This window comes from Battus philenor, unplaced genomic scaffold (genome assembly GCF_028537555.1).
Source record: "Battus philenor isolate CCGP_79_NKW_IND1 unplaced genomic scaffold, ilBatPhil1.0.hap1 SCAF_19, whole genome shotgun sequence".
NCBI classification, from domain to species: Eukaryota; Metazoa; Arthropoda; class Insecta; order Lepidoptera; family Papilionidae; genus Battus; species Battus philenor.
In genome coordinates, this window is record NW_027181681.1 from 4,610,135 (window position 1) to 4,636,583 (window position 26,449).

Sequence of the window (26,449 nt, forward strand, 5' to 3'; positions counted from 1 at the left end):
AACCTTATTATTCTTCGTAATTATCTACCAACCTATTTCCCGAATTAAAAGTAAGCTCCTTGGCAATTAAAAATAAAGGAACGTTGGCGATACTAAATTTATCTAGCGGAATACTAGCCCTATAATCGACATAATGAAAATGCTTCACAAAACCTATTAATTATATAACAATATTTACACGTCAAAGTAATTAACAAATATTATCATATACAGATAAAAACCTTTAATTATCGTATTTAAGTACAAGCTGATATTTTAAAACGAATAACAATCACTAATTAAGTTTTAAACTTGGAAAGAAATCTATCACGTTACTCAAAAGCGTGTCTCAATAATGGCATAGTATTAAGTTAAACATTATTTTTATTACATAGTTATTAAAATGCTTTTTTATTTCAATTAATATCAAACTCGATGAAAGGTTAAAAAAACATTAACGTGATAATTTAGAAGTTCTCAACAACTGTTAATTTCACATATATTTTCACTATACGCTTACGGGCTTACACAAATTCGCTATTTAACTTTATTATATCACGTACTCGAATATGTGTGAACACAATTATCGACTTTATAAACTTTTTCACTCACTATGTCTAAAGCTAATTATATTGAAGTGGTTTCGGGAGCCTCGTCATCAGGCCCGTCGGTCGTGGATCAGCTGGGCTGTTCGTCACTTTCGCGATGGACTAACACTCTGACTACAGTAGGGGGCGCTGCAGGTGGTGGGGCAGCGTCAGGGGAGGCTTCGGTCACCAGGATACTCACGGAGCTTGTGGCGTGTGGAGAAGGGGTTCGAGCGCGTACGGGTGTTGTCGCCCTTCTCGCAGAATTCCGCCGCGACATTAACCGAAGTGAACCTACGACATGTCATATGTTATCGATTTGACTTTCGAACACTTATTATAAGTAACACCAATAAGAGCAAATCAAAAATAATTATGTATCGTATAATAGTGATCAATATTATATTTATATAGATTACAAATATGTCTTTCAGAGTTATAAAAAGTATGAGCGATTTTAAAAAGTGAATATTAATTTAAAAGTCACTTCCAAGGTTGAACTCACTACGTTTTTAATACCTATTTTTACTTGTTTAAGTTAAAATTAATAGGGAAGACGTTTTTATAAAACGTCAACTAGATCAATTAGTATAGTAAAATTATTTAATTTAATTATTTACTTATTATTAAGTTAAACTTTGTAAAATACTGTTGACAATTATTCATATTATTAATTTCACTTAAAAAAAAACAATTCTTGAGTTTCTGGCCGACACTTCTCAGTAGATCAGCATTCTGTTGTAACTTCCTACTTATAATGTTAAATTAATTGACGATTCAAATGTGGTAAAAAAGCATATCTGTATAAAGATATTTTGAGTTGTATTTGTTGTATTTAAAGTTTGTTATTTGTGATTTAGTTGTATTTAAAAATAATGGAGAATATATTTTTAATTTAAAATTTTAAAATTACAGCAGTTTTTTTCACCGTGATAAATGCGGCATATAAATATCGACATTTGAGAGAAAAATCGCTAACATATTGTTATCCTAAAGATTTATTTCCAAGTCTCGTTTAATGTATGTGATGAGTCTGTGATCACTTTACCCACGTTGGCCATTTTACCAAATAATTATACAATAAACGATTATTTCTACCGCTATTTTATTTCGTGGATAATTTAACTTTAAATATATACATTTTCTCTCATCACCGAACACAAAACATTAAAATTAACGTATCATACAAGAATAACACTGCATTTACCATATTATTTTGCATTTACACACGTTGGTATTCTTATAAGAATCCAAAATTTATCTAGTATCTAGATTAGGCATAGAAAGTTCTAAAACAATTATTGGAAAAGAAAATTACTATTTTAAACATCAAAAATATTTTGCTTAGTTATTTAATTATTAAGTTTATTTCTGTTATCAATATAAACAATATGAATTTGTATTACAGACGCTTTAATAATTACATACATATATAAATAAATCTAATAATTGTAACGTTGAATAAGGAAGCTACACTATATAATTAAAGAAATAAACAGCTTATATAAGAAGCAATGAGAGAAGTAAAGATAGAGAAAAAAAACGAGGACCACTCACTAAGAAACAGAGCCGGCTGTTGGCGGTCCTCCTTTACTCTGCTCTCAATTTGCTTTTCTGGGATGTGGCAGATTAGATCACAGTCAGAAAAATCACTTACCAAAAAATATCTCAACGAAAAAGAAAAGATCTAAGAAATAATTCTAGAATTCAAATTCTTATTTTTTAACACAAATCATGCAGCACACACTCATTGATTACGGCTGTTTTTTTTTAAACTTTGACATGCCGGATTTCAGAACTAACAAATCATCAACATAGCACGTTTAAGACAGATAACAATCATGCAAAGCACTAAACACACAACCCTGGAAATTTCAGACATTAATATTAGAACGAGCCAACGGGACAGTCTCAATGTTACAAGATTTTAATATTATTTCCAGGAGCAAAATACTCCTGATAAGTTTATAAATTCATTTGAACAACATCCAAGTACAATGCAATTTATTTTCGTAGACGGATCAAATGAATTTATTCAAGAGAAGCTTTTCACTAAGTGGCCTGTAATGTACAAGATATACCTGAAGTTATTCATATTGTGATTAAAGAATAAGGCTTTATTTCGTCTGAATTTGTTTCTATTAAATTGTAATTTATTTCACATACGAAGATCTGTAAATACTTTTATTTTTGCTCGAGAGTTTACTCAAAAACATTAAAAATTTATACAATAAATCTGGCAAACTTAATACAGAATAGATAGGTTTTAATTATGATTATCAGGGAGATCGCTAAAAATCGGTATTAAGTTAGTAATATAAATTTTAATTACAAAAATTTTAATGCCAACTGGATAGGAGTAATTTACATTTATTGTAAGTGAAGCTTTTGCTTGGTTGATACATGTATCTTTCTCAAAAATGATTATCAGAATGAATATTTTATCGAGTAATAATTGGTTAAGAATAAGTTTTATCTAATAGCCAACAAGTCTGTGTTGGCATGCCAAAAATTACCAGTAATAAACGGTCGAGCGACGCTAATCTGGCAAGATACAGCTAGTTTTGCTGACATATCAATATAAATTTTAGACTTATCTGCTCAAGTTGATATTCAATTAAAATATGAATAATTTATATGATATTATTATGACAAAATACTGCAACTTAATGCAAAGCTTCAATTCGTACACAAACATATCTAACTACTATAGAAAAAGACACGAAAAGCAAAACATTACATATGAACCTGCTCGTTTAGGCCCGGCATCTTCATCAACTGCATCCTGATGACGGAGAAATAGGGGCAAACCATAAGCAGATCTTCGACGTGGAGGTGCTCCGTCTGAACCACTTGCCTGAAATCGATAAACGGTGTACTAAACCAATGTATGTTTTATAGTTTTTGTTTGTTACTTTAGCAAACCTGTTATAACTAAAGGCAAAGTAAAACATCTATGAACTATACGTCACAGACAAAAAAAATTTAACTATCTTATCTCTATCATCATCATTTCAGCCAGAAGACGTCTGTTGCGGTATCCCCCATAAATTTACAATAGGACTGGTTGTAAGCGGCCTGCATCTAGCATCTTCATTCGACTTTAACGAAGTCGTCTGTCCACTTTGTGAGTGGACATTCTGTGCTACGCTTCCTTGATCGAGGCTTTTCATCCCAGAACCTTAAGCCCCCATCGGTCAGTTACGTGCCATCAGCCATATCTCTAAATTTTGTACAATAATTGTAATATAAAGTTTACCTGTTCGCCAGGTGCCGCGCTTGGTAATAATAGAAGTGGCAAATTGAGCCAAGCTCCCCCTAATTCGCTTAAATCTGAAGCATCAGATGCTCTAGAAGACTTTCTGCTTGAAGCATGAGACCCACGGCGAACATGTAATAAGGCGCTCAATCGGCCACCCCAACCTCCCCCTGGAGACCACTTTGTGCTTTCCTCCTCATTCGAAGGACTGCGATTTTTACGTCTGCAAATAAATAAATTAATGAAATTTTGAATGAAAATAAAAAACAAGTCATTAGCAAAAATTTTTTTCTTGGTATAAAATTACGAATAGTAGAATTAAAATTAAAACAACTTACTTTACATATTCCCTCCACGTCCGTTGTATAGTTCTCGCTGCTTTGTCTTCTCTTTTCCATATCCTAGTGGAAGACACAATCTCTAACTCTTTTCTTGTTGGAAACTGCTTCTTAAACTTTATATCCATTTGCTCTTGAAGCTGTCTAAACGTTTCCGTTTCCTCGACATGACCTAACACGTGTTTAACCAAAGCATGAAGAATGTCTAGACAGTGTATTTTGTTACCTCTTGCAATAGGAAGATTAAAACTAACTAATGCCACCGTATTTGGCTTAGATATACCTAACGGCGGATCTAGAGATGCTATAAAATCTGACAATTGAGCAAAACTTATAAACTGTGTTGCATGAGGGTCGTATCTGAAATTAATATAAAAATGATATGTAATGAAAGTTTAAAATATTCATTAAAAAAAAGAAAACTATTTTTTATTAATAATTTTGGTAAATACTCACTTAGACCATCGAATATAAAACATTTCAAGATCGTCTTCAACAATACCAATCTCCTCTTCCTGATGTGCTTGATTGAAATTCTCAAGAATAATGGCAATGTACATGTTTATCACAATCATATAACTTATGATAATGAAAGATGTAAAATACGTTATTGCTAAAAGGGGGCTTCCGCAGTTACCATTGCTGTGGCCAATATCTCCCAATTCACAGTCAGGGGGCTGAATCATGAGCGATTCAAGGACATCATTCCAACCGGCTGACGTCATAAGACTAAAAAATTGGTGCTTATAAATATATACTGTTACAATTATGCAAAGCACAAGAATAGTATAAATCCTTACCGAAAAAGTAACTGCATACTTCTACCGAAAGTTTGAAAATTGACAATATCGTCTAGAGCACCCTGCTCTTTTACGTGGCCAAAAACTGACATACCGATGATAGCATATATGAATGTAATTAAAGCGAGCAAGGCACCTATGTTAAACAGAGCTGGGAGAGATACTACTAGAGCGAATAAAAGTTTCCTAATACCCTTAGCGGCCTGAAAATTTAAAAAAACATCGTTCACTATTTAAATTTGTCACATGTTGATTTGTGAATCATAGTTGTATTACATCCTCGTGAATATAACAGAGATAAAATATATAAATTAATTTGAAAGTAAAAATAAGCATAACTTACTTTAATCAGTCTTAAGATTCTCCCAATTCGAAACACGCGAACTACTCGCAATAATGTAGGAGATATGGGGAGATCAATCATAATGTCCTCCATAACAATGCCTAAGATAGAAGCTAAAACTAGAAGAAAATCGAAAACGTTCCACGGTACCGTGAAGTAATGGTAACGCAAACCGATGATTTTAACTATAGCTTCTGAAATAATTAAAAAGGTTACATTTGTAGAATAACAAAAAAAAATCTAAAATATTATCATTCAATTTCGTGGTAATGGTAATAAAACTTACCTAAACCAAAAACGGTTGTAAAAAATGCATTACTAACTTCTAAAACAAAAAACACAGAATGCGGTTGATCGTAATGCTCTATACCCATTGTAAGCATGTTAAGAAATATGAGCACAAATATTGCTATTTCGAAACGACGGGAGTTCGAAAGGTCGTAGAACATTGCCAGAAATTGGTTTCGTGGTCTCTTTATTACTTTTTGCGGTTTTTTCCTTCCTAATTTCTTCATAGCAGTGTAATAATGTTTTTGGCTTTCTGTTAGAAACATTTCTAATACACCCCCTTCATACTAAAAGAATAACAAAAAAAAATATATAAATTGGAATTGTCTGACGTCTCTTATCTGATGCAATTTGAAAAATAAATGCTTTTACCTTTTTTTTGAGCATGTTAAAATTGTCAATGATTACTCCTATGAATAAATTTAAAGTAAAAAAAGAACCACATACAATAAAAATTACAAAATAAATATAAGCATATATATTAGCTTCTCTTGCTGGCTGCAAGTCAACTCCCCGAGCGTCAACAGCGTCAGCCATTACTTCCATCCAACCTTCAAACGTTGCCACTTGAAACAGTGCTAAATAAGCTATGCCAACATGGTCGAAAGATATCTTGGAATTTATCCAAGAGAAGTTGTTATAATAACATTCCCATTTATCATTAACAACCTGGAAACAGTACATAATTCGTTAAATGAAATGAAATATTGACTAATTATTTATTGAACAATCATTACCTCTAAAGGCAGTAATTCTCCCTCGTCATCAACGCATTTAAAGAACTTTCCTCCAAAAAACTGCACACCCATTATAGAAAAAATTAACCAAAACACTAAACACACTAGTAACACATTGAAAATGCTTGGAATAGCGTACATTAAAGCATTTACTACTATTCGCATTCCTTGCCACCGAGAAATCGCTCGAAGGGGCCTAAGTGCCCGTAAAGTTCTTAATGATCTTAAAACTTTTAGGTTTTCATTTTCTTCTATCAATAAACTGAACACTGAAACCTAAAAAGAAAGTTAATTGTTTTATTCGTGAATTTATATTTAATACAGTAAGATAAGAGCATACTTACAAAAACTATTGTAAAATCCAATAAAGTCCAAAAACTTGTGAAATATCTAAAAAACCCCAGAGCTATCCATTTCAGAAACATTTCAATGACGAAAATCATGCAGAATCCTAAATTTGTCCAGTAAAGTATTTTCTTTAACGGTATATTTTTTTCTAAGTGAATGTCTTCAAAACACAATGTTATACTGGATGCAAAAATCAGTACTAGCACGAACCATTCAAATGCCGGAGTATCAACGTATCGCAAAATGAAAGTACGGATAAACATCCATCTTTGGCCCAAATTCGTTTGTATACACGCGTCCCAACAAGAACACCTAGTAGAAAAAATTTAGTAAATTACTTTCTTTGATACAAAATCATAAACAATTATTACAGAGAATAGAAATAAAGGATATGTTTGTAAAAGTTACACTATCCATACATACGCGGTGTAGCAATGTCGCGGAAAACAATCTTGGGGAACTTTTGGTTCTTTCCTTTTTCCGAATCCTGGAAATTTTCCCATTGCATCAATATATTGTCCTTTGGAGTTTTTTCTTCCACCGATTGTTAGTTCATCTACATATGACACTAGTGTTTGCCAAGGATGTTTCATATCTTCTTCATCGGGTCTCTTGATTGTTTCCTTACTTAAAATATTTGGCAAATCTCTCCCTTGTCGTTTAGACTTTTCTGGTGTAGTTCGACTTGAAAATTGAGCCATTTCATACTGTTCATTTTCATCTATAACCAAACAGTTTTATAGAATAAAGAAGTTACTTAAACATATGATTTATAATTCTAGTCATTTTGTTATATACCTTTTGAATCTGAAGGTTGGGTATGATAACCTGACGAAGATTGATTAAGCAAACGTTGGGCCACAACTTGTTCTTTTAATGAAGTAGTTTCATCTAAATTTTCTTTTGAATCCTCTCTTATACTTGTAATTTTATGTTCCGCTGCTAAATCACGAACATCTTTTAAAGTTTCTTGACTGCCATGATTCAAATTATTTCCCGCCTGATACAAATGTGGATATGCAAAATCCGATCCTACTGAAATTGGCCTGTGAAAACAAATCTAATTATGTTGTGATATTTCTTTGACGAAATATTTAGTATTTTACATAACCAATAAATACCTATTTAAAGCTTCTTGATAACTATGACTATATATGTTATCATGAGGAAAAAGAATGGTTTCTTGCATTGAGGATGAATACCTTTGTTCGCTGGGAATAGAGGCTTTTTTTTCTTTCATAGCGCGTTGTTGCAACATAAATTCATTAACCAGCTCTTCCAATTTAGTTTTCTTTTCTGTCTCTTTACTTCTCGATACGAGGAAACCTTTTTTTCGCACAATAGAACGTATTCTATCAAAACTTTTAGCTAGCTTGGAATCCTCGCCAACTTCCTGTTTAGGTAAAATTTATTTAATTTTTTTATAGCTAACTCGCTAAGGACTCTCCTTTGGAGATTCGTATAAAAGTCCAAAGATACCAAATCGATACTAACAACTTACCTCTTTTCTGTTTTTCAGTTCCTCGCTATTAAAGCTATTGAGAAGTAAGGCAAGAAAGAGATTGAGCACCATAAAGTTTCCCATGACAAGGGCGGGTAGAAAAATGAAAAAACAACTTTCTGCACCACTTGCTTTTTCAGCGCGCATGCAATCCCATAATGGTTCAATCCATTCACCACACAGAATCCGAAATATCATCATGAAGGAATGAAAGAAATCATTGAAGTTCCACCTTGAGTAAAAAGATATTAAAGAGAAGATTTATTTTTATATTTCAAAAGCTAATTCAAATCAATCAAAAACAAAAATCCAAAAATAATTAGTTGTAACACAGTACTTTATTTAAATAATTTATGTTTATTTACATTAATTTAAATTTAATTGTTCAAATTACACTTAAACTTAAAAAAATATTTAAATTAAAACTAAAAACAGGTGAGAATTTTATTTGTTACATACCTAGGCACGGGGTCTGGATCAAATTTTTCAGGTGTGTACGACTTTGAAAATAACTGCATACCAATTACAGCGAAAATGTATATAACAATAACCAAAACGAATGTTAAGTTACCAAGAGCACCTATTGTGGATATAATAATACTCAACAAGACTTTCATGGTAGTCCAAGACTGAGCTAATTTTAACACACGTAACTGAAAACAAGAGACGATTTTGTTTAAGAAACGACAAAAACCATCAAAAAACTAAAATAGAGTAATCGTCTCACCAAACGAAGGCCTCTTAATACAGATAATCCATCAACGAGTTCAAATATGAGATCAAGAAGACTGGCAGAGACAATAATCAAGTCGAAAATATTCCATCCGCAAGAGAAGAAATCTTTACTCATTGCCATAACTTTCATTATACATTCCAGGGTGAAAATTGAAGTGAAAACCTAAAAAAACTCAATTCACTGTTATCGGATCTTTACCAACATTTTTACAATATATTTATTTCTATTTTTATACCTTGTTTCCAATATCTAGAGCTTGTCGAACATTTTCACTCATTCCATGGTGTTCAAGCGCAAGAAAAAGTGTGTTTAGTACAATACATGTTGTTATAAATAATTCAAACAATGGATCTTTTACGATTCCATATAAGCAGTTCTGGAATTGTAGCCAAGTTTCGTAGTCTATGCAACAAGTAACACAGCACTCGCAGTTTCTATCCAAAAGCTCATCTGTGAGAAAATATTTATTATAACTAACAATATGTAAAAGTTTTTATTAAACCACAATGACAACACGTAGAAGTGTAAAACGAAGTCAATAATAAAATAAAAAATGGCGTAAGCGTCATGAAGCATACTTGTATGTATAGTTCATTATATAAATTCGTTCAATAGCAAGCTTTATTATATTGCAACCAATCTATTGTAAAAGATTATAATAACAGTTAAAATCTGACATGCATACGTAAGCAGACATTAGGAGCTAAAAGGAAAGACGCAGGACTTTGTCCACAAATTAATAGTTCGATCGATTTAGAGCATTTTTAACTTTATAGTGTAATTATTTAGGTGATAATTATTGTATTAAACGAAAAGAATAAAAATATCTTTCCGTGCGTCGTTTAAGTTGCATTCTCTTTCAACATCTGTGTAATTTATATGCACCTAAATTAAAAAAAAAGGTTGTTAGATTTGATAGCAAACATCAATCGTTTGCAGTTTTACCCTGCAGTCTTCCCAAAAGGAACAGGGGTGGACTGGGGGGCGGAAGCTTTGGCATCTGTTGTGTTTTACTAACCTGTGAAGTAAGTGCAATTTTGCTCGTAATTGCCCATATGAGATTTGTGCGTGGCTGCCAATAAACTGAGCTCATTAATTTTCGTCGTTTCCGCTTGGGGGAGGTCGGGCGCGTGCTTGTATGGCCAGTCCGCCCCTGACGATATTAATGAGGGTAGAAGCGAAATTGCAATAGTGTTATTTAAAAGTGATCTATGGTTTATTCCATAGAGTTGTGAAACTAGTTGTGTTCACAGCCACTATAACTTATTTATATTGTTTAACAATAGGGTGAATCAACTAGTAAATTAAAAACGTAGGTATCTGATATACTTAGATCGATACTAAAATGAATTTTTCGTACTGTAATGACTTCATTTTTATAGGCAGAATATTTTACGAAAGTATGATTTTCCAACTTTTCAAATACCTTTTTTAACCGCGTTTTAAATGTAATGTGTAAAATATTCCACCTTTAATGTGTAGTTTATTAAAAACATGTTTTATAAGTTCATATATATAAAATATTATATAAAGGCAAATAAATTTATTATATCTGAATTTCAATTAATTATGTATGATAATGTTCAAAAAGGAGAGAGTAAAAGAGTCGATGATTTTTTTTAATTTAAAAATGTATCGATAATATTAGAAAAATGCAAATTGAAATAGATCAGAAAATGTGACCTGTAAGCACTGTATTTGAACTACATATAAGTACGTATACAAGAAAAGACTGAAGAATAATTGAAATTTATGTATGGTTCATAATAGTCGCCAATGTGCAAAATATATAAGCACTGTCGATAAAAACAGAAGGAAATAATTAGAATTGTTTTAAAGTTGAATCTCTGAGGAAGTACGAAAGAGTAAATCATGCAAATTTATAATGTAGTACTTTTGTTTGTATAAGATTCTATTTCTACATTTGATACTCGGTGTTAAGGGGTTGTTGTGAATTTATAAAGAGCTCCGTGTTCGAAAAGCATTCATTAATTTAACTGTGGTACCTTTACAGTGCTTACTTATTCTAAAGCGTGCTAGACGTTAGATAGCAATGCAATCAAATATTCTTAGGATATTTTTAAAAGTTAAATATTATTAGTAAATTTGATGGCATTACGAATACGATATAATAGTGTGCATAAAATAAATGATCATTTATTTTACCTAGCACAACGATTTGATTAAGATAATCAGGATTTAATGGATATTTTTCCTGAACGCTGCCTTTTTCGTCCTTCTTTTTAGTTTTTTCAGATCGCTTCTCAGTTTTGGATGTGTTTTTTTTAGTTGTTTCTTGTATTTGACTTTCCTGTTGATTTATTAAATATTTATTTTTGCAGTTTATTTTAAACATAATTTAGTTCAGTTTTATTCGACAAACTTACTTGTTGGATTAGAGGTATTTGTGTAGGTGGTGGTATTGGTGTAGGCGGTTGCGGTAGAGGTGGTGGAAGAGGCAGCGTAAGCGCTCGTCTTGCATGTGGATGTGGAGCTTGGTCGTCCGAAGTATGTTCACCGTCGTCATGATCATCTACCACTCCAGAGTCATCAAGCGAGGATTCACGATTGTTGCTGTGATCACTTAATTGTCGACCTGCTACGCTTAAAGCACCTCGACCTATTAAATTAATTTAGAACTCATTACTACAAGTTCTATCGTTCACCCCACCTGTTTTAAACATTTTTTCATTAAATTTAAAATGGCATTATGAAGTTTTAAGTTACATTAATGGTTATCCATTCATAACAAATGTAAATACGTAATGAAATTTTCTAAAGAATTAGTTACTGTAATAGTAAAATTCATTATCATCAGTATCGTTTTAGTCTTAGGACGTCCACTGCTCGACATAGATCTATCCCGTAGATTTGCAAACAGACGGTCTGCATCTAACGTCGTCACAGGGCCTTAACTAAACTAGGTTTTCAGTCCTCCTTATGGGTGTACTTCACGCGCTGCCCTTATCGGTCTGTGGTCTTTACTCCAGAACGTTAAGGACCTATTTAAAATTACATCATTTAAACGATTTAATAAAAAATAACCTAATTTTAATGAGTTTAATAATTATTATTATATTTCATTTAAATAAGATTAGTAGGCGCTGCATAAACATTATTGCAATACGCAAAACTTTTTTCGTGTGAACTATAACTATTGCTAATGCTTCCAAAGAAAAGAAACACATATGTACATAGTTGTATCAGACATGCATAAAGGACTAACGCTTAAACCTTCTCTCTAAAACGTTTCTCCTGTTATCGGAAAGAAGTATTGCAAGAGGTTCTTCTACCACTTTCTTATACTAGGATTTTGTTCTATTGTGGCGACAGTCGAAGTATGACAGATGACTTTGAAAAGGTCGTCGGTAAATGCTGGACGCAGCTCATTTTTAACAGGTCTTACAGGAAATCTATAGGTGAAGTCATGTCCGGCTGTGGACGTCATACGGTTGAAATGATGATGAAATATATCTCAGTATATAGTAAGTACTAATTGCTAATCATGTTAAATACGTAGTGAAAAGTCAAGTAAATTATAATTTGAATTCGAATCTCGGTCAAAGTAAATGAAATTTTATTTTACCTAATGCGTTATCGGGATGCAAGGTATGTGGCGGCGGCGGAGGTGGTGGTTGTGGTGGCGGCGGTGGTGGGGAACCACTGGGAGTCACCGATCGTGATCGGGATCTCGATCTGTACAATAAGAACATTTTATTTTTAAAAAGAAACATATAGAACACTTATAGCGTAGTAAGTGTAAACAAAATATCTAAAAACCGTTAAGTTTTATGAGGAAAATTATATACATAAATAACTATACTTATATGTACAAGGCATACGTCAGTCACGACCCACATAATCTTTCTGAGACAATTAACATATTAACGATAAAAGCGTTGCAAGTTTCTTCTGAAACCTTTGTCGGCGCTAGCACTTTCCGAAGTGGTAATTAATGCTAGCTTAAGAATTTTTCCTGATTATATGATAATAGCAACCGGTCGAATTCAGATTAGACCAGTGAAAACCCAAGTCGAGGATTTTAACGCTCAGTCATTTTGTGGAGGGACCACCACAGTATTCCAATATTTATTAAAAGTAATGTAAAGTTCGGGACCGAGACTCCTGAGGGAGCAGTAGAGCATTGTTAGTGTAAAGAGGTTTAAACTAAGCGCTCTTAGGGCTTACCACCTAAAATCAGGTAAAATAAATGCTCTATAAGATGAGCCGTATGTACTAAATGTGAGAATTATTACAAAATATATTGATTGTACGACATCAGCAACAAAATAAACAATAACCATAATAATTAGATTAAACTTCTGAAAAAAGTTTGAGGTTCATTTATTTTTTATAAATGCTGTATATGTTATATTTTAGTAGTTTTGCGCTGGCCATTTTTGGAGTATAGAAATAACACTCCTTTTATGAGTTTATGCTATATCGCCCATAGATACCTATGGGGAAGGCCTATGACTTACAGTGGGCGTCTATGGGCTGAATCGAAGCCGCCGACTATTTATAATAAATGCCTGATAATATATTGATCAAAAAAATAACTTAAATGCATTGAAATATATCAATAATATTACAATTTTAACTAATAAATAAAATATGTAAAACCAGAAATAAAATGCCGTATCAACTATCATCAATTTCATACTTGAATTAAACAGAAGATTATAAAATCTCTTTATATAATATTGTCTTATTAGTTTTATTCGGTTGAAAAATCTATATATTTTTCTTTCATTGTATTATATTATATTTATTTAAAATAGAGACAAGAAGTGTATACTGCCATAAATCATAACTAATATACCGTGTAAAAAATACGGTGCGAGTTCTCTACTGAATAATATCGACTTTTCAATAAATAGCACGTAAGTATGCAGTAGACTCTATATTTATTTCCAGGTAGCCCACTTCATAACGTTGAGCATGTATAATGCGGTGTTCATAACCTTTCCACGGTTAAATGTTTCCATTGTAAACACCATTAATATGCAAATTTCTCTCCGCTCTGACGCGGGCTCATTTAAGAACGATACAGGTGAAGGTAAGTACTTTGCCTTTGAGCCATTTTCTTTTTACATCATTTTTTTAATTAATCCACTTTATAGGTTAACTTTTTAATACCGAGAATCTCAGAAAAATTATAATTAATGAGTTTTTACCTGATTATAGATTCTTTCGTAATTAAATTAAAAAGTTCCAGGTGGAGACGCTTTTTGGTACATTCAAATATATTTAAGTGTAAATTATTTAATGTTCAATGTTAAAAATACTTTAATAAGTAAACATTTTGAAATGAGTATTTCACAGAGATATTTTAGGATTACAATAATTTTTGCCTGGAACATTATTATTAATTATTGTGTTGCAAATCAAATCAGCATATCTTAACACAAAACATTTTCATCTTAACAGTTGTATTAAATCATTTCGAATAGGATCTATAACATTAGAAATGTAAAAGGGTGAATGTTTACTGTATGCTCAGTAGTCAGCAAAAAGCTTTAAAGCTTTTACATCTGTTTCAAATCACCCTGATTAAAGTGGTCACTCTGAAATATGTTACATTGTTCTTTTTAGTTGATAGATGCACACTGGTAGGAAAATCAATATTATAAAAAAAAATTACGTCTTCGGTCTACCTAATGGGCGCCTACCCACACCTCGTGTTCGGTCATCCGTTACACAAGCGATTTGCCTCGCCAACTGCCACTTCTTATTCACTTTTACTATCACAATCGGTGACGTTGGTACTTCTGCAGATATCCTCATTTTTGATTCGGTCTCACAGCGAAACTCCGAATATAGCTCTATGTATATATATTTTATATTATAAAAGCTTTATGTACTATGTATACATAATGTACTCCTAAATTGTAATAAATATGCAGTACTAGTAGCGCCAGCGAGTACTTGAGTATGGATATGGACATTAGACGTCAACTTTGTCCAATATGAAAAATATTACATTAATTTATTTATTCTATTGGAACAACAGGAAAATGATTTCTGGCAGTACAAAGTCTGCCGGGACAGATAATAAATGATTTAATTTCATATGTAGCAATCCAAATTTTGATAACGCTGTTTCTTGTAATGTTATAATTACGTTTTTTATTGTTTCTGCAACCATTGATCCTTATATATGGAGTATCACACATTACTTAATAGCAAATGAATTACTTCTATAAAACTTTTACATCTATAACCTTGTATAGAATATCAGGATAGAAACAGAACAATGTTTCACCTACTGGAAAGCAACTAAAACCTGCTCATTACAGTTGTGTTATAGCTAAGATGATCTCTTGTTCCCGGTATTTGATTCGAGATCATGTATTAATTCTTTTAACTAGTTTATGTTTACTTACTTCAATTTATTATCACATAACTTCGTATATAAACCAGATAATATATTTCTTGCGTTTATTGCTTTATTAAACATACTTTTAATTGCTTTACTTATCAACTAGATATGAAATAACTTGAAATTTCGCCGGAACCTCTTTCAAAGGCTATTAAAATCTTTATCAATAATTAAACTATAAAAATTACGAAAATAAACATAGCATGATTGACAATACATTAGTGTGAAAAATAGTGTACTGAGAGATAAAGGTCTCGTGTCACCTGTCCGCAACTGCCGCAACTGCAGCGACGTGATGTATTGCACTTTTCCCTCTCTTGCGTCTTCTAGTTCTTTTTCTGGAGTATGAAGCTAAAAGAAGACCTTTGCGAGCGTCAATGCGCTTCTTAGAATCCTTTGCTAAAGTCCGCACCGATAACGATGTGGGGTCAAAGCTGAACGTTGAATCGTCTCGGTGCTCATTTAGATCCTTTTTGCGTTCCTTAATAAGAAAACACAAATAAATTAATATTTATCAATATCATTATAAATTATCAATAAGATACCTAAATAAAACAGAAACTGTAAAATAACCAAAGTCATATAAATTAAAAAAAAAGATAAATCTAGAATCACATCTTAGATCTCCACGATCTCCACAAAACTTGAGATAAAAGAAATGCAGACTGTGGACTTTGTGAAGGTTCACATATAAGTAAGTACCTCTTGTGTAATTTGCGATTCTTCTTCGTAGCTCAGTGCCACGACAGCAAGCATCAAGTTGATAAGGTAGAACGAGCCGAAGAAGACGACTACAGTAAAGAATGATACCGACATTGGGCCACACGACGACAGTACCTGAACAGAAAGTTTCAACTTTTAATATAATATGTATTTGCTACTAGATAACCCACAGACTTCGTATTCTATCTGAAGCATCCGGCCTTCCGCATACCAATAGGAAAATAAATAAGAAAACTAAATAATAAATAATAGATTGGCAAGTTCTATATAGGTGAATGGTTTTATGTGTAAAAGTTCGAAAGAAGCGAATATATAGAAAAAATTGTCAGCAAAAAGCTTTACACCTATTTCCAATCATCTTGTATAAAAGGATAGATTATTTTTTTTCCTTTTGGAATACGAAAAGCCAATAACTTCTGGCAGCAAAAGGACTGCAGAGACCGATAGTAAAAGAATTTTAATTTTAATATGTAGTATTTTGTCTCACGAAATTCTAAAATATTATATTTTACTGTATTATTATTAGTTATTTATTATTTTGAAAACCACTTCTTTTAAACTCATGTCACAGTTTAATAACAAAGAATGTTTCTTTACAAAAATAGCCTTATGAGATATTTTTTGAATTTATTGGTTGGCATGTAATATTTTAAGACTAGGTACAGTTGTTTTAATTAACTCTGGAGTTTGTACGTGAAAAAAAAATGTTGTTTCTTTTACCCTTGTAAATATATATTTTTTTCTCCATATGAATACTAGTGACTTAACAAAAATATAAAAAAGCCGAAGTGGTCGAGCCGCTCCCGGAGATTACGTTTTTAAAACACGTTTGTATTTATTGAAATTAACTTTATATAGATATTTTACAATTGCGCTCTGAATTCAATCGGTAATAATAATTTAAAGACAAACATTCCAGAAATTTCCATGAACATCTGTCATAAGAAAATTTTGTGCGACCACTGCAATTGACAATCTAGTAAATACGATGTGACGATTTTAATACCGAGTAAAACAGACTTTCATGGGCCTGTTTATGGCACCGAGGTTAATATTTAACAAGGGCTTTTAAGTGAAACGCGGGTAAATTATTCGCTAACCAACACGTGTATAGTTTCACGGGACGTGCTCCGAGCCTACACGTTAACAATTAACTTTTATTAACGTAATTCTATTAAGGTCCTGCCAGGCGTGCGGTTTTTCTGACGCCTAACGTTAAGATTCTTTTCTGGTATCCTTCTTGCTCTATCTTGTAATTAATTAAATTCCAGCTGATAGTACGTTATATAAATGATCTTATGTTTTGCCTTCTTAACGTCAATTTAGAATAAGTGGAAAGATCGTTAATTTATTCAGAGTGTTTTTGTACAAATCATTTTTATGTTTTCAAATCAATCTTACATTGGATCATTGTACACAGGGTGATTGGTAAAGTTGTAAAAGCCTTAAATGGATGAATGTATAGTTTATTTGCTGTGAATTAATGTATGGTACACTCCATCCAATAGTCAATGGTTTTACAAATAATAAATAAGGTAATGATAATATAGCAACAAAAAAACGCTTGCAAAATTTGATTTACTATATATTAACATTAATTATTGTTTACTACTGTCTCTAAAAACCTTGTAGTAGATGAAGATAGCACCTATCGCATGACAATTATTTTTTTTAATTAAACATATATCAGAGTGGTTACTATGTTCAGTACAGGTTTGGAAATAAATGTTAAACATTTAAAGTTTTTAGCTGACCAATGAGCTGTATCTAAATATAACTCATTTATAACTATGACTAATCACTCTGTATATACATACTAAAGGTTAAAAGAACGGAAATAGAACAATGTTTCACCACATGAAAAACAAACATGGAGTCTTTGTATTGATCAAGATTTTGTTGTTTGATGTGTAAAAGATTCTACTTGGGCTTAAAACGATTCGACACAAAATCGTTTTAAATACGCTTATTTGTAAATGTCAATGATAGGTATTATTAGAATTTATTCTGAAGATTTTTTATATGTCAAATATTAAATGTTACATTTAAAACTAACAACGCGTTGTGTTCAGAATTGCATACATATAACATGAATTGTTTCCAGGAGAATCATTAGAATATGTTATATCTTGTCTAAAATCTATGCATATTTGAATTAACGCAAGAACAAATAAAGGATAGGACAGCTGTACCTATTTACTTTAGTAAGGTAACAAGAGGGGGCCTAAGTAAATATCGTGCTAATGTTTCGCGTATATAACCGTAATTGAGTTTCGTATTTCAAAGCGAATGTTTACATTTGTTACAATGACAGATAAATGACTAATTCAAGACTAGATATTTTATCTGAATAACTTAAAAGAATTATCTGAAGTCAATGTCACTGTTAAGACTCGATAAAGATTATTAATGGATATTTTTTTAATAAGAAAAAATGTGAACTTAAATAACTTTATGTTTTTCTCTAACAATGGCCTTATAATTAGATTCTGTCACGCCGTCCATTACTAAAGCTGAACAATAAATATTAGCGCGCAAGCCTGTTATAATTTAAATATTAATACAACTTATCAACATATCTCAGATAAGGTAGCACTTAAAATTTTTAAATACAAAATATTTTGCAACTTCGTATTGTCATGGGCAGAAAGAGTAACTACACATTTGCTCTAATAAAAACAAAAACTATCGGGCACTGTGCTCTTTGCAGATCAGGACGCGTTAAGACCCCTAATTATAAGTTGAAAGATGTCATCAGTTTCATCCTAGCTTCAATCGACTTCGACTGTTCTTGGCACAAGATTCTAAAAGGAAGAGTTCATGATAATATATGGTGTTATTTAATTAATTTGATTCATTCTGAAGCCCCTTACAGCTAACAATTCTTATATAAAAGAATATAAACATTAATAAATGCACTACGTTAATTACGAACACATTATTATATATTAATTACCAACTAAAATTAAATTACGGCAGTAGACTTGAAATAAAAACAATATAATTATAGTACAGTTACACTATAATATAATTATAATTTTTTTTTGAAAGCATTTTGTGCAATTTCTCATTACAATCTGCCTAAAACATTTTTTACACCTATTCATATATGGTAAAAGAGGATGTCAATGGGTTAGAAAGTGTATAGGACAAAACTTACCATATTGTAAACATTCTCCCAATAGTCCAAAGTGATGAGCTGGAAAGTGGTGAGCATAGACCAGAGGAAGTTGTCAAAGTTAGTGTACCCGTGGTTAGGATTGGGGCCAACGCACAAGCAGGTGTATTGCGGAGGACAGTGACGCGCGCCGGTAAGGTTGCCGCAGATTATTGGTATTTCCTCTTCATTCATCATCCAATGGGTTGGATCTCTAATCCACCTGTAAAATATATATTTTTAAGTGATATAAATTATTAGATGTATTTCTGTTGTTTTAAATAAACATCACGATTGAATTTCCGTTAAGGTAAAATTTTCGTTGGACAAAAATATTTGTCAAAATGTATTTTTTATTCTTTTGATATATTATAGAGATCAATTGTGCATGTCGTGAAAAGAATGCCATAACTATCCAATCGCGCCTTGAAGTCTTTAACGTGATGACATAAAAAAATTATATTAATACTTTAGTTAAAGCATATTCTCTTACTGTATTGTCCCTTGAAAATTCTTTTGCCTTTGTTTGAGAAAAAATTTTAATTAATCGCTTAGTGATTGAAACTCATTACATGGGAGTTTTTTTTTATAAAATCGTACACAGTTGTCTACAAACTACTTGCTAATCATAATTTACTGTAGTAGAAACGTGTTCTCCCCGAACGTATTTACCCCTTATTTTACTTTCAATGAACTCACTTATTATTTTTGTGAAACAACAATTGGTTAACAGAAACTGGCGTCAAAGTATATCTTATTGCTGAAGATGAATGGCCGAACATTGCTCGGACCTTCACCCCAACATTTGTTATTATACTATTCTATTGGATATGTGATGGCAAAACCTATGTCTAGCAGTGGACGTCTTAGGATGATGATAATTGAAATGATGATAGTACTTACTGTAACCACAACTCATCAGAAAAATTCTCCCCGGGCTTATAAACCAGGTTCATTACACATTTATTCCTCAGCTCTCCCATGTAAACTTGCAGCGCAAACAACGCGAACACCATCAGGCAGAAGATCGTCAAGGTCATGACTTCCGCCAGCTGTTTGAACGAGTGTAGCAGTGCGTTGATGATAGTTTTTAAGCCTAAAAAGTTGAAAGAGAGATCGTTTTTTATAGTGTGACAGAATTTAAATTTTTATAGCTATATTATCCAAGATCATTTATCTATTCGTTCCATTTACTTTTTATAAAATACAATACGAAAATACAAAAGTATAAACACTGCATAGGATGTTAGCCTTGTATTTATTAAATTGTACTGTGTAGTTAAATTTCATAAATGTTAAATAAATTAATCCAATTTTTTTCAATTAGTAATTCAAAAAGCATAATATTTTCTTATTTCATGTGCAACCATTTAGATAAAATAGATTATGTTCATTGAATGGGTTTTTTAAAAGGCTTAATTAATTATTACATAACTAATAATTTAAAGACAAGGAAAAACGAATAATCAGAATTTCTACTTAATTTTTATGAAATTTTAATCAAGAAATACTTTACCGGGCATTATAGAAACTGTCTTCAACGCTCTTAGTACCCTGAAAGTCCTCAATCCGGCCAAGTTTCCAACTTCCATTCCTATGGTTGCGTATCCTGATGTGATAACCACAAAGTCCAACCAATTCCAAGGATTTCGCAGATACGTATATTTATTGAGAATGAAACCCTTTGCTATGCACTTGATTATCATCTCCGCCGTGTATATCGCCAGAAAAATGTACCTGCAAAAGGTATTAAAGAAATTTTCATAAACGACCAATAAATAGATAAATAATTTGAATATGATTACTTTTAGTATGCCAGCCTTCATTCTAAGAATTCTGGATACCACGTCTGTATAATACATTGGTAACAGCTTAAGTTATTGCATACTAAATTATAGACTAAAATATGAAAATGTCAACATAAATAATTTATCATCATTGTCATCATTTCAGCCATAGGATGTCTATTGCTGGAAATAGGCCTCCACCACAGATTATCAATAGGATCAATTGGAAGCGGCTTGCTTCCTTGTTCCATATAAAATCTTTCACGTTCGACACTGGGCTTGCAAGACCATGGAATCCACTCCAGGATAAAGCCCCAGCGGTCATCTGTTCTAGGCGCTATGTGGCCTCTCTAACTTGCCAATACGCTATGATACGTCAGTTACTTTATTCTTTTACGGATCTCCTCAAACGGGGTTAAACAGAAACTAGTAAAACACTCCTTCTACAGTGTATATGATTTTTCATCCACATACACCTTGAGAATGAATTATTCTAACAACAGTATTAAGGTTTGTAAAAGTGATATTAATATTTTCGTCTTCTTTTTTTCGTTTGTCTACGGATTGATTTTAAATTCGATCACGCAGAGAAATCCCGAGCATAGCTCTTTTCATGTTTCGTTATAATAACAACAATTACAATTTTTAATAATAATTGCCTTCCCGTAATAAATACCAAGAATCATATTGTATTCATTTCTTATATGCGTAATAAGAATAGTAAAGAATCACTTTTACAGTTTGAAACATGATCAACAATTTAATTATATGTATTATCAAATAGTCGTATATAAAAATTTCAATTTACATTTTCTATAATAATTTTCTTTATTTTTAATAATCAAGAAACCCTCAACAAATCCTCTTAATCAGGTCACCGAGCACGAGTGTAGTCGATGAGTGTTGAGACATCAGCATAACGACGTTCTTTCTGATCAAAGCTTATTGAGTACACTTCGATATAATTAGTTAAAATACGTGCACTTAGAGGTTAATATTTTGTATATAAATGTTTATGTTGTACAATGGAAAGGAGCAATGCTCCGATCGCTGGTAATGGAAAACAATACCTATATATATACATACATACACACACACATAAATATATATATATATACACACATATATATATATATATATATATATATATATATGTATATATATATATATATATATATACATATATATATATATATATAAATGTGAATCTGTTTCTATGTAATCTATTTCCTATATCTATTTCCAATCAACCTGCATAGAGTGACCCCTGTGATATAAGTTACAAAAAGTTTTTTTTTTTTATATTCAATATATATATACACATAAATATTGCTATTATTCTTCCCCTTTTTATATCTTATCTATTTTACTTACATACTTTTCCATTTTTATTATTTTCCAATAGTCATCCTGTATGTTTAGTGGCGCTATTATTCTAAAGTTTATAATATAAAGTACGGGTATACGTGTATGTGTTGAATGAACAATTTCTGGAGATGCAGACGGTACTCGATTTATTTGCACCCGACGTTGCACTGACAAGACGAATGGACGCAGATTAAACTGTTGAGCAACATGACAAACCACTCCAGGAGTGCTGTCAGGTTCAATTTGCTTAATTAAAAAAATGTTTATTATATTTGTATGTAATACTATTTGTTTTAATACTGTGGAGAAAGCGAAATATTTAATATCTGTAGTAAATATTGTGGATAAAGTGATCTTAGACATTTTCTGAAGAGAACTTCTACTCTTGAGAATACAGGTTGATTGGTAACAGGTATAAAAACTTTATAGGGGTACCGCTCAGTAGTGGGCAAAAAGCTTTAACTGCTCATTTACTGTCTATTAATGCATGGGACACCTTGTTTAAAAATCTATGGTTTCATATTTTTATCGTATATATGGCCGCCCTCAAAGTTATCTAAAGGAGGATATATCATAATTGTCACGCTCTGTAGGCGGGTCAGCGATCGCAGAGCGGTTTTATAGCACGCAGAGGGCACTGATGTCCGCTCTCTGGAAACTTGTTCATGAGCAGTGGCAATCTTATACAATTAATGCACAAACTATTAATTATATATGGTTGAATCCTGGTAATCGAACTCGTGACCTAAGATCGCAAGTCTCACTCCTCTACCACTGGGCTACCGCCACTTTATATATTTACAGAGTACGTTTATATAATAAAGCTCCATTACATATTTTAAACCTTCATTATCTTAATTTTAAATCTAAAATTAAAAGCAATTTATTAAATGAATCTTAATTAAGAGTTTATGAGTTTTTAGTTGATTAAAGTGAGTGGAACTTGGTTGGTTGACTAAAAAAAATTATAAATTTCATTAAAAATAAAAACTCCCGCCGAGTTCTGAAAGGCTCTTCTCAACAGATCAGAATATCGAACCGATGGCAGATTACTAATTATAATTTTAATATAATCAACGATTCAAAAGTGCATGCAAAAATATATCTTAAAATTGGAAATTCAAAGCTTTTACATCTATAACTAATCATCCTGTCTAAAGAGAAACTGTTAAATATTTGCAGGAAATATATTAGATATAGTAATATACACATAGACAATTGCTTGTAAATATGTACACCGATTTCTTTAAAACTTAATAAAATAAAATATAATAGTCTTTATATACTAATTATATCCATTTTTCAAAGCGGAAGGATGTTCCAGAAATTACCCTGCTTTTATGTCATACACGTTACCATGTGAATTTATCCATTATTTAGAATAAGAAAATCCTTCACAAAACCGCTTTGCGCTCGTCATTGTTAAAATATAATCTCATAATTTCATACGTTAAGCTTCCATTTTCCGCGCAGTGATGGATTTATGAACGTTGCTAAAACAATCAACGTTACGTGTTCTAAGAAAGATAAATTGATAAAATAAGAAGTAAACTCGTTTGTTTAGAGGGAATTTCGGAATCTAATCAAATATTTCTTAACGCTCCAATGTTAGTTATTTACGTCTGAAGTTTTTTCATAGATCAAGATTTCATAGCAATTTTTATCGTGCGATGAGAAGCTGATTGTAGAACATAGGCCTCCCAAAAGATTGCTAAAACGACCATTCTTGCGCTGTTCGCAAGCAGAAACTTTCCGACTACGAACAATTATTGCAAATTAAATATTAAAAACGCTTTAATATTGAATCAATAATTTATATTCTTTCTATTGTCAATGAATAAACAGTTCTATCACTTCGTTTATTATTTATTTATTTAAATTTTTCTTCAATAAGATTTACGTTAGTTATTCTATTATTTTTATTACGTAAAGGTCGCCACAAATTCACTCTCACTTATATGTATACTTTTTAAGTTTGTTTCATTTTTTAATGGATTGTGGAGATCTAGATTAAAGTCTGGTAGAAATTCAACATTAAGCTGTCTACTAATTGCCATTAGGCTAACCCAGATCCTCTTGGCACTGCAGTGGCAGACATGTACCGACTACACCTGGTGGATCTAATTATGAAATATAATATATTGTACTATTATAATATAACCTCGAAATTTTATTGCTTCTTTTTAGTTGTTTTACGTAAAGTAATATTGTTAAAATTGTAAAACTGTTAAAACCTAATGGTTGACAATTATTTATTTTGTTGCCGATATTACGACTAGTAACAAAAATAACTCTCTGTTAAAACGAGGAATTTGATATCGGCAAAAATCATTTTGTTAATTAATAGGAGAAATTTGAACTTCGTCATCAAATTGAGATTTTTATTCCTATTACCAAAATAGTTACATGTCAATTAAATAATCCAGAAAATAAACGTTCATTATACTAGAATCAAAATTAAGTTATAAAAGAAGATTTCAATTATATGTTCATGATTTGATGGCTTTGGGCACAACTAATAAAGATTTATAATTGTTATCGTGGTAGGATTTTAATTTTCATATTAATGTTATATCTTTTTAATTGTTTTGCATGCTAGCGGCCTTTTTAAATATATAAACATTATAAGTCGTATTTTGATGAAGGAAAAGAGTCAGAGAGCCTTTTTTAATTAAAATATTTAAATCGTTAAGATCAGGATTATAATAATTGTAGTGATCTCACTACCACTAGTCACTTTATTTAAATTGTTATTTGTCAAAATTTTTATTTACATTTATTTTAATAAAAAAGATTTTATTTACATAAACCTAAACACCTAAATTAATTTCAATTGTATCTACTTATAATTGTATATAGGTATTCAATAAATAAATATTCTAGGGTCAAACTGACATTGTACGCAACGTTTATTTTAGCAGTCTAGCTGCGACATATGCTTGCCGGCCGGCTATGTAGGTCACGGCCCGCCGCGCCCGCGCAACCCCCGCTCGCGCAGTGCAGCGGCTGCGCCGGCGCGGAATCCAGTCCCGGTACGATTTTGACGCGGAGCGCACGTCAGTTTGCCCCTCAACTTTCTCGCACAAATACGTTGGTTTTAATATAAGTTTTCCCATTCTGCCCTCGCACCTTCTATTATTCAAAAAAAGCTTGCTACGTACCCACTTAATAATTAGTACTGCTTTATAATTATACACTTTGGTCATGTGTCTGTCGGCTAAATCTCCATAAGTAAATAAAATTATCGTACGTTCTATTAACATAATATTTCTTAAACTGAATATCAATAAAAGACATGCACCGTTCATAATAGAGCGGTATCAAAATATTTTGTCTGAAGCCACATCTGCGCTCAGCTACTTGGCACATGATAGCACGTCTTATTGCGCCAACAACTTTACTGCTACAACATCGTCAAACTGAAAACCAGTAATATTTATGCTTTACTGTTTAGAGGCCATCGTGAAACGTGCGCCTACGCATAAAAAATATTCATTTATTCGTAGAAACTGGAGTCAGATTGAGCGCTTTTATAATGGCACGCTTCAACTGAGAGAGTACAAAAAAAATTGTTATATCATGATTACATTTTAATATCATTAACGCATTAGTAGAGTAATTTGAATATTCAATTATTTTCTTCTCTTTATTATAAATTAAAAAATCATTAACACAGTATAGAATATTTTTTGTTATTTTTATTAAACAAATTTTTAAATTTCATTTGTCATAATTCAGGGAAAATACAAATGAGCGAATTGTTAAATCGAACACAGTTATTTACTAGTTTTTGACAAAAAAAAATTGTTATCACAAAAAATCATCCCTATGGACATAACTAGTAACATGATGTATCTGCTATTTCCTGTCATCATTTTTTTTCACGGAACATTCTCTAAGACAGTCTTTAGCTTTCATGATTACACCAATGGCAATTATATGCAGCACAAAGATTTAATCGATGTTACCTCTTGTGGAATGTTCTAGACCTTAAAAATAATTTTTAAACTTAATTGACACTTACTCAGCCTCTTCGATCGTTTCCGACATGGCGAGGAAGACACAATTGAGCAGGATAGTGGCCATGACGAAATAATCAAAGTACTGATTTGTGGA

The 26,449-nt window shown here is 31.8% G+C and overlaps 1 protein-coding gene across 1 annotated transcript; it reads right to left on the bottom strand.

Moving 5' to 3' along the window:
• Positions 1-331: 331 nt before the first annotated feature.
• NaCP60E (Na channel protein 60E) lies at positions 332-26,449 on the bottom strand. Its single transcript, XM_068764576.1, has 28 exons — positions 26,358-26,449; positions 20,695-20,915; positions 20,082-20,274; positions 19,182-19,401; positions 16,001-16,135; positions 15,562-15,779; positions 12,503-12,612; positions 11,304-11,536; positions 11,083-11,227; positions 9,935-10,069; positions 9,152-9,366; positions 8,908-9,078; positions 8,640-8,833; positions 8,181-8,412; positions 7,801-8,072; positions 7,478-7,725; positions 7,103-7,400; positions 6,676-6,991; positions 6,332-6,607; positions 5,967-6,263; positions 5,593-5,881; positions 5,307-5,500; positions 4,964-5,166; positions 4,620-4,892; positions 4,164-4,523; positions 3,826-4,048; positions 3,315-3,423; positions 332-860 (listed from the first exon to the last, which is right to left on the bottom strand). The coding sequence occupies exons 1-28, from the start codon at positions 26,417-26,419 to the stop codon at positions 658-660; spliced, it is 6,045 nt and encodes a 2,014-aa protein (XP_068620677.1). The 5' UTR covers positions 26,420-26,449; the 3' UTR covers positions 332-657.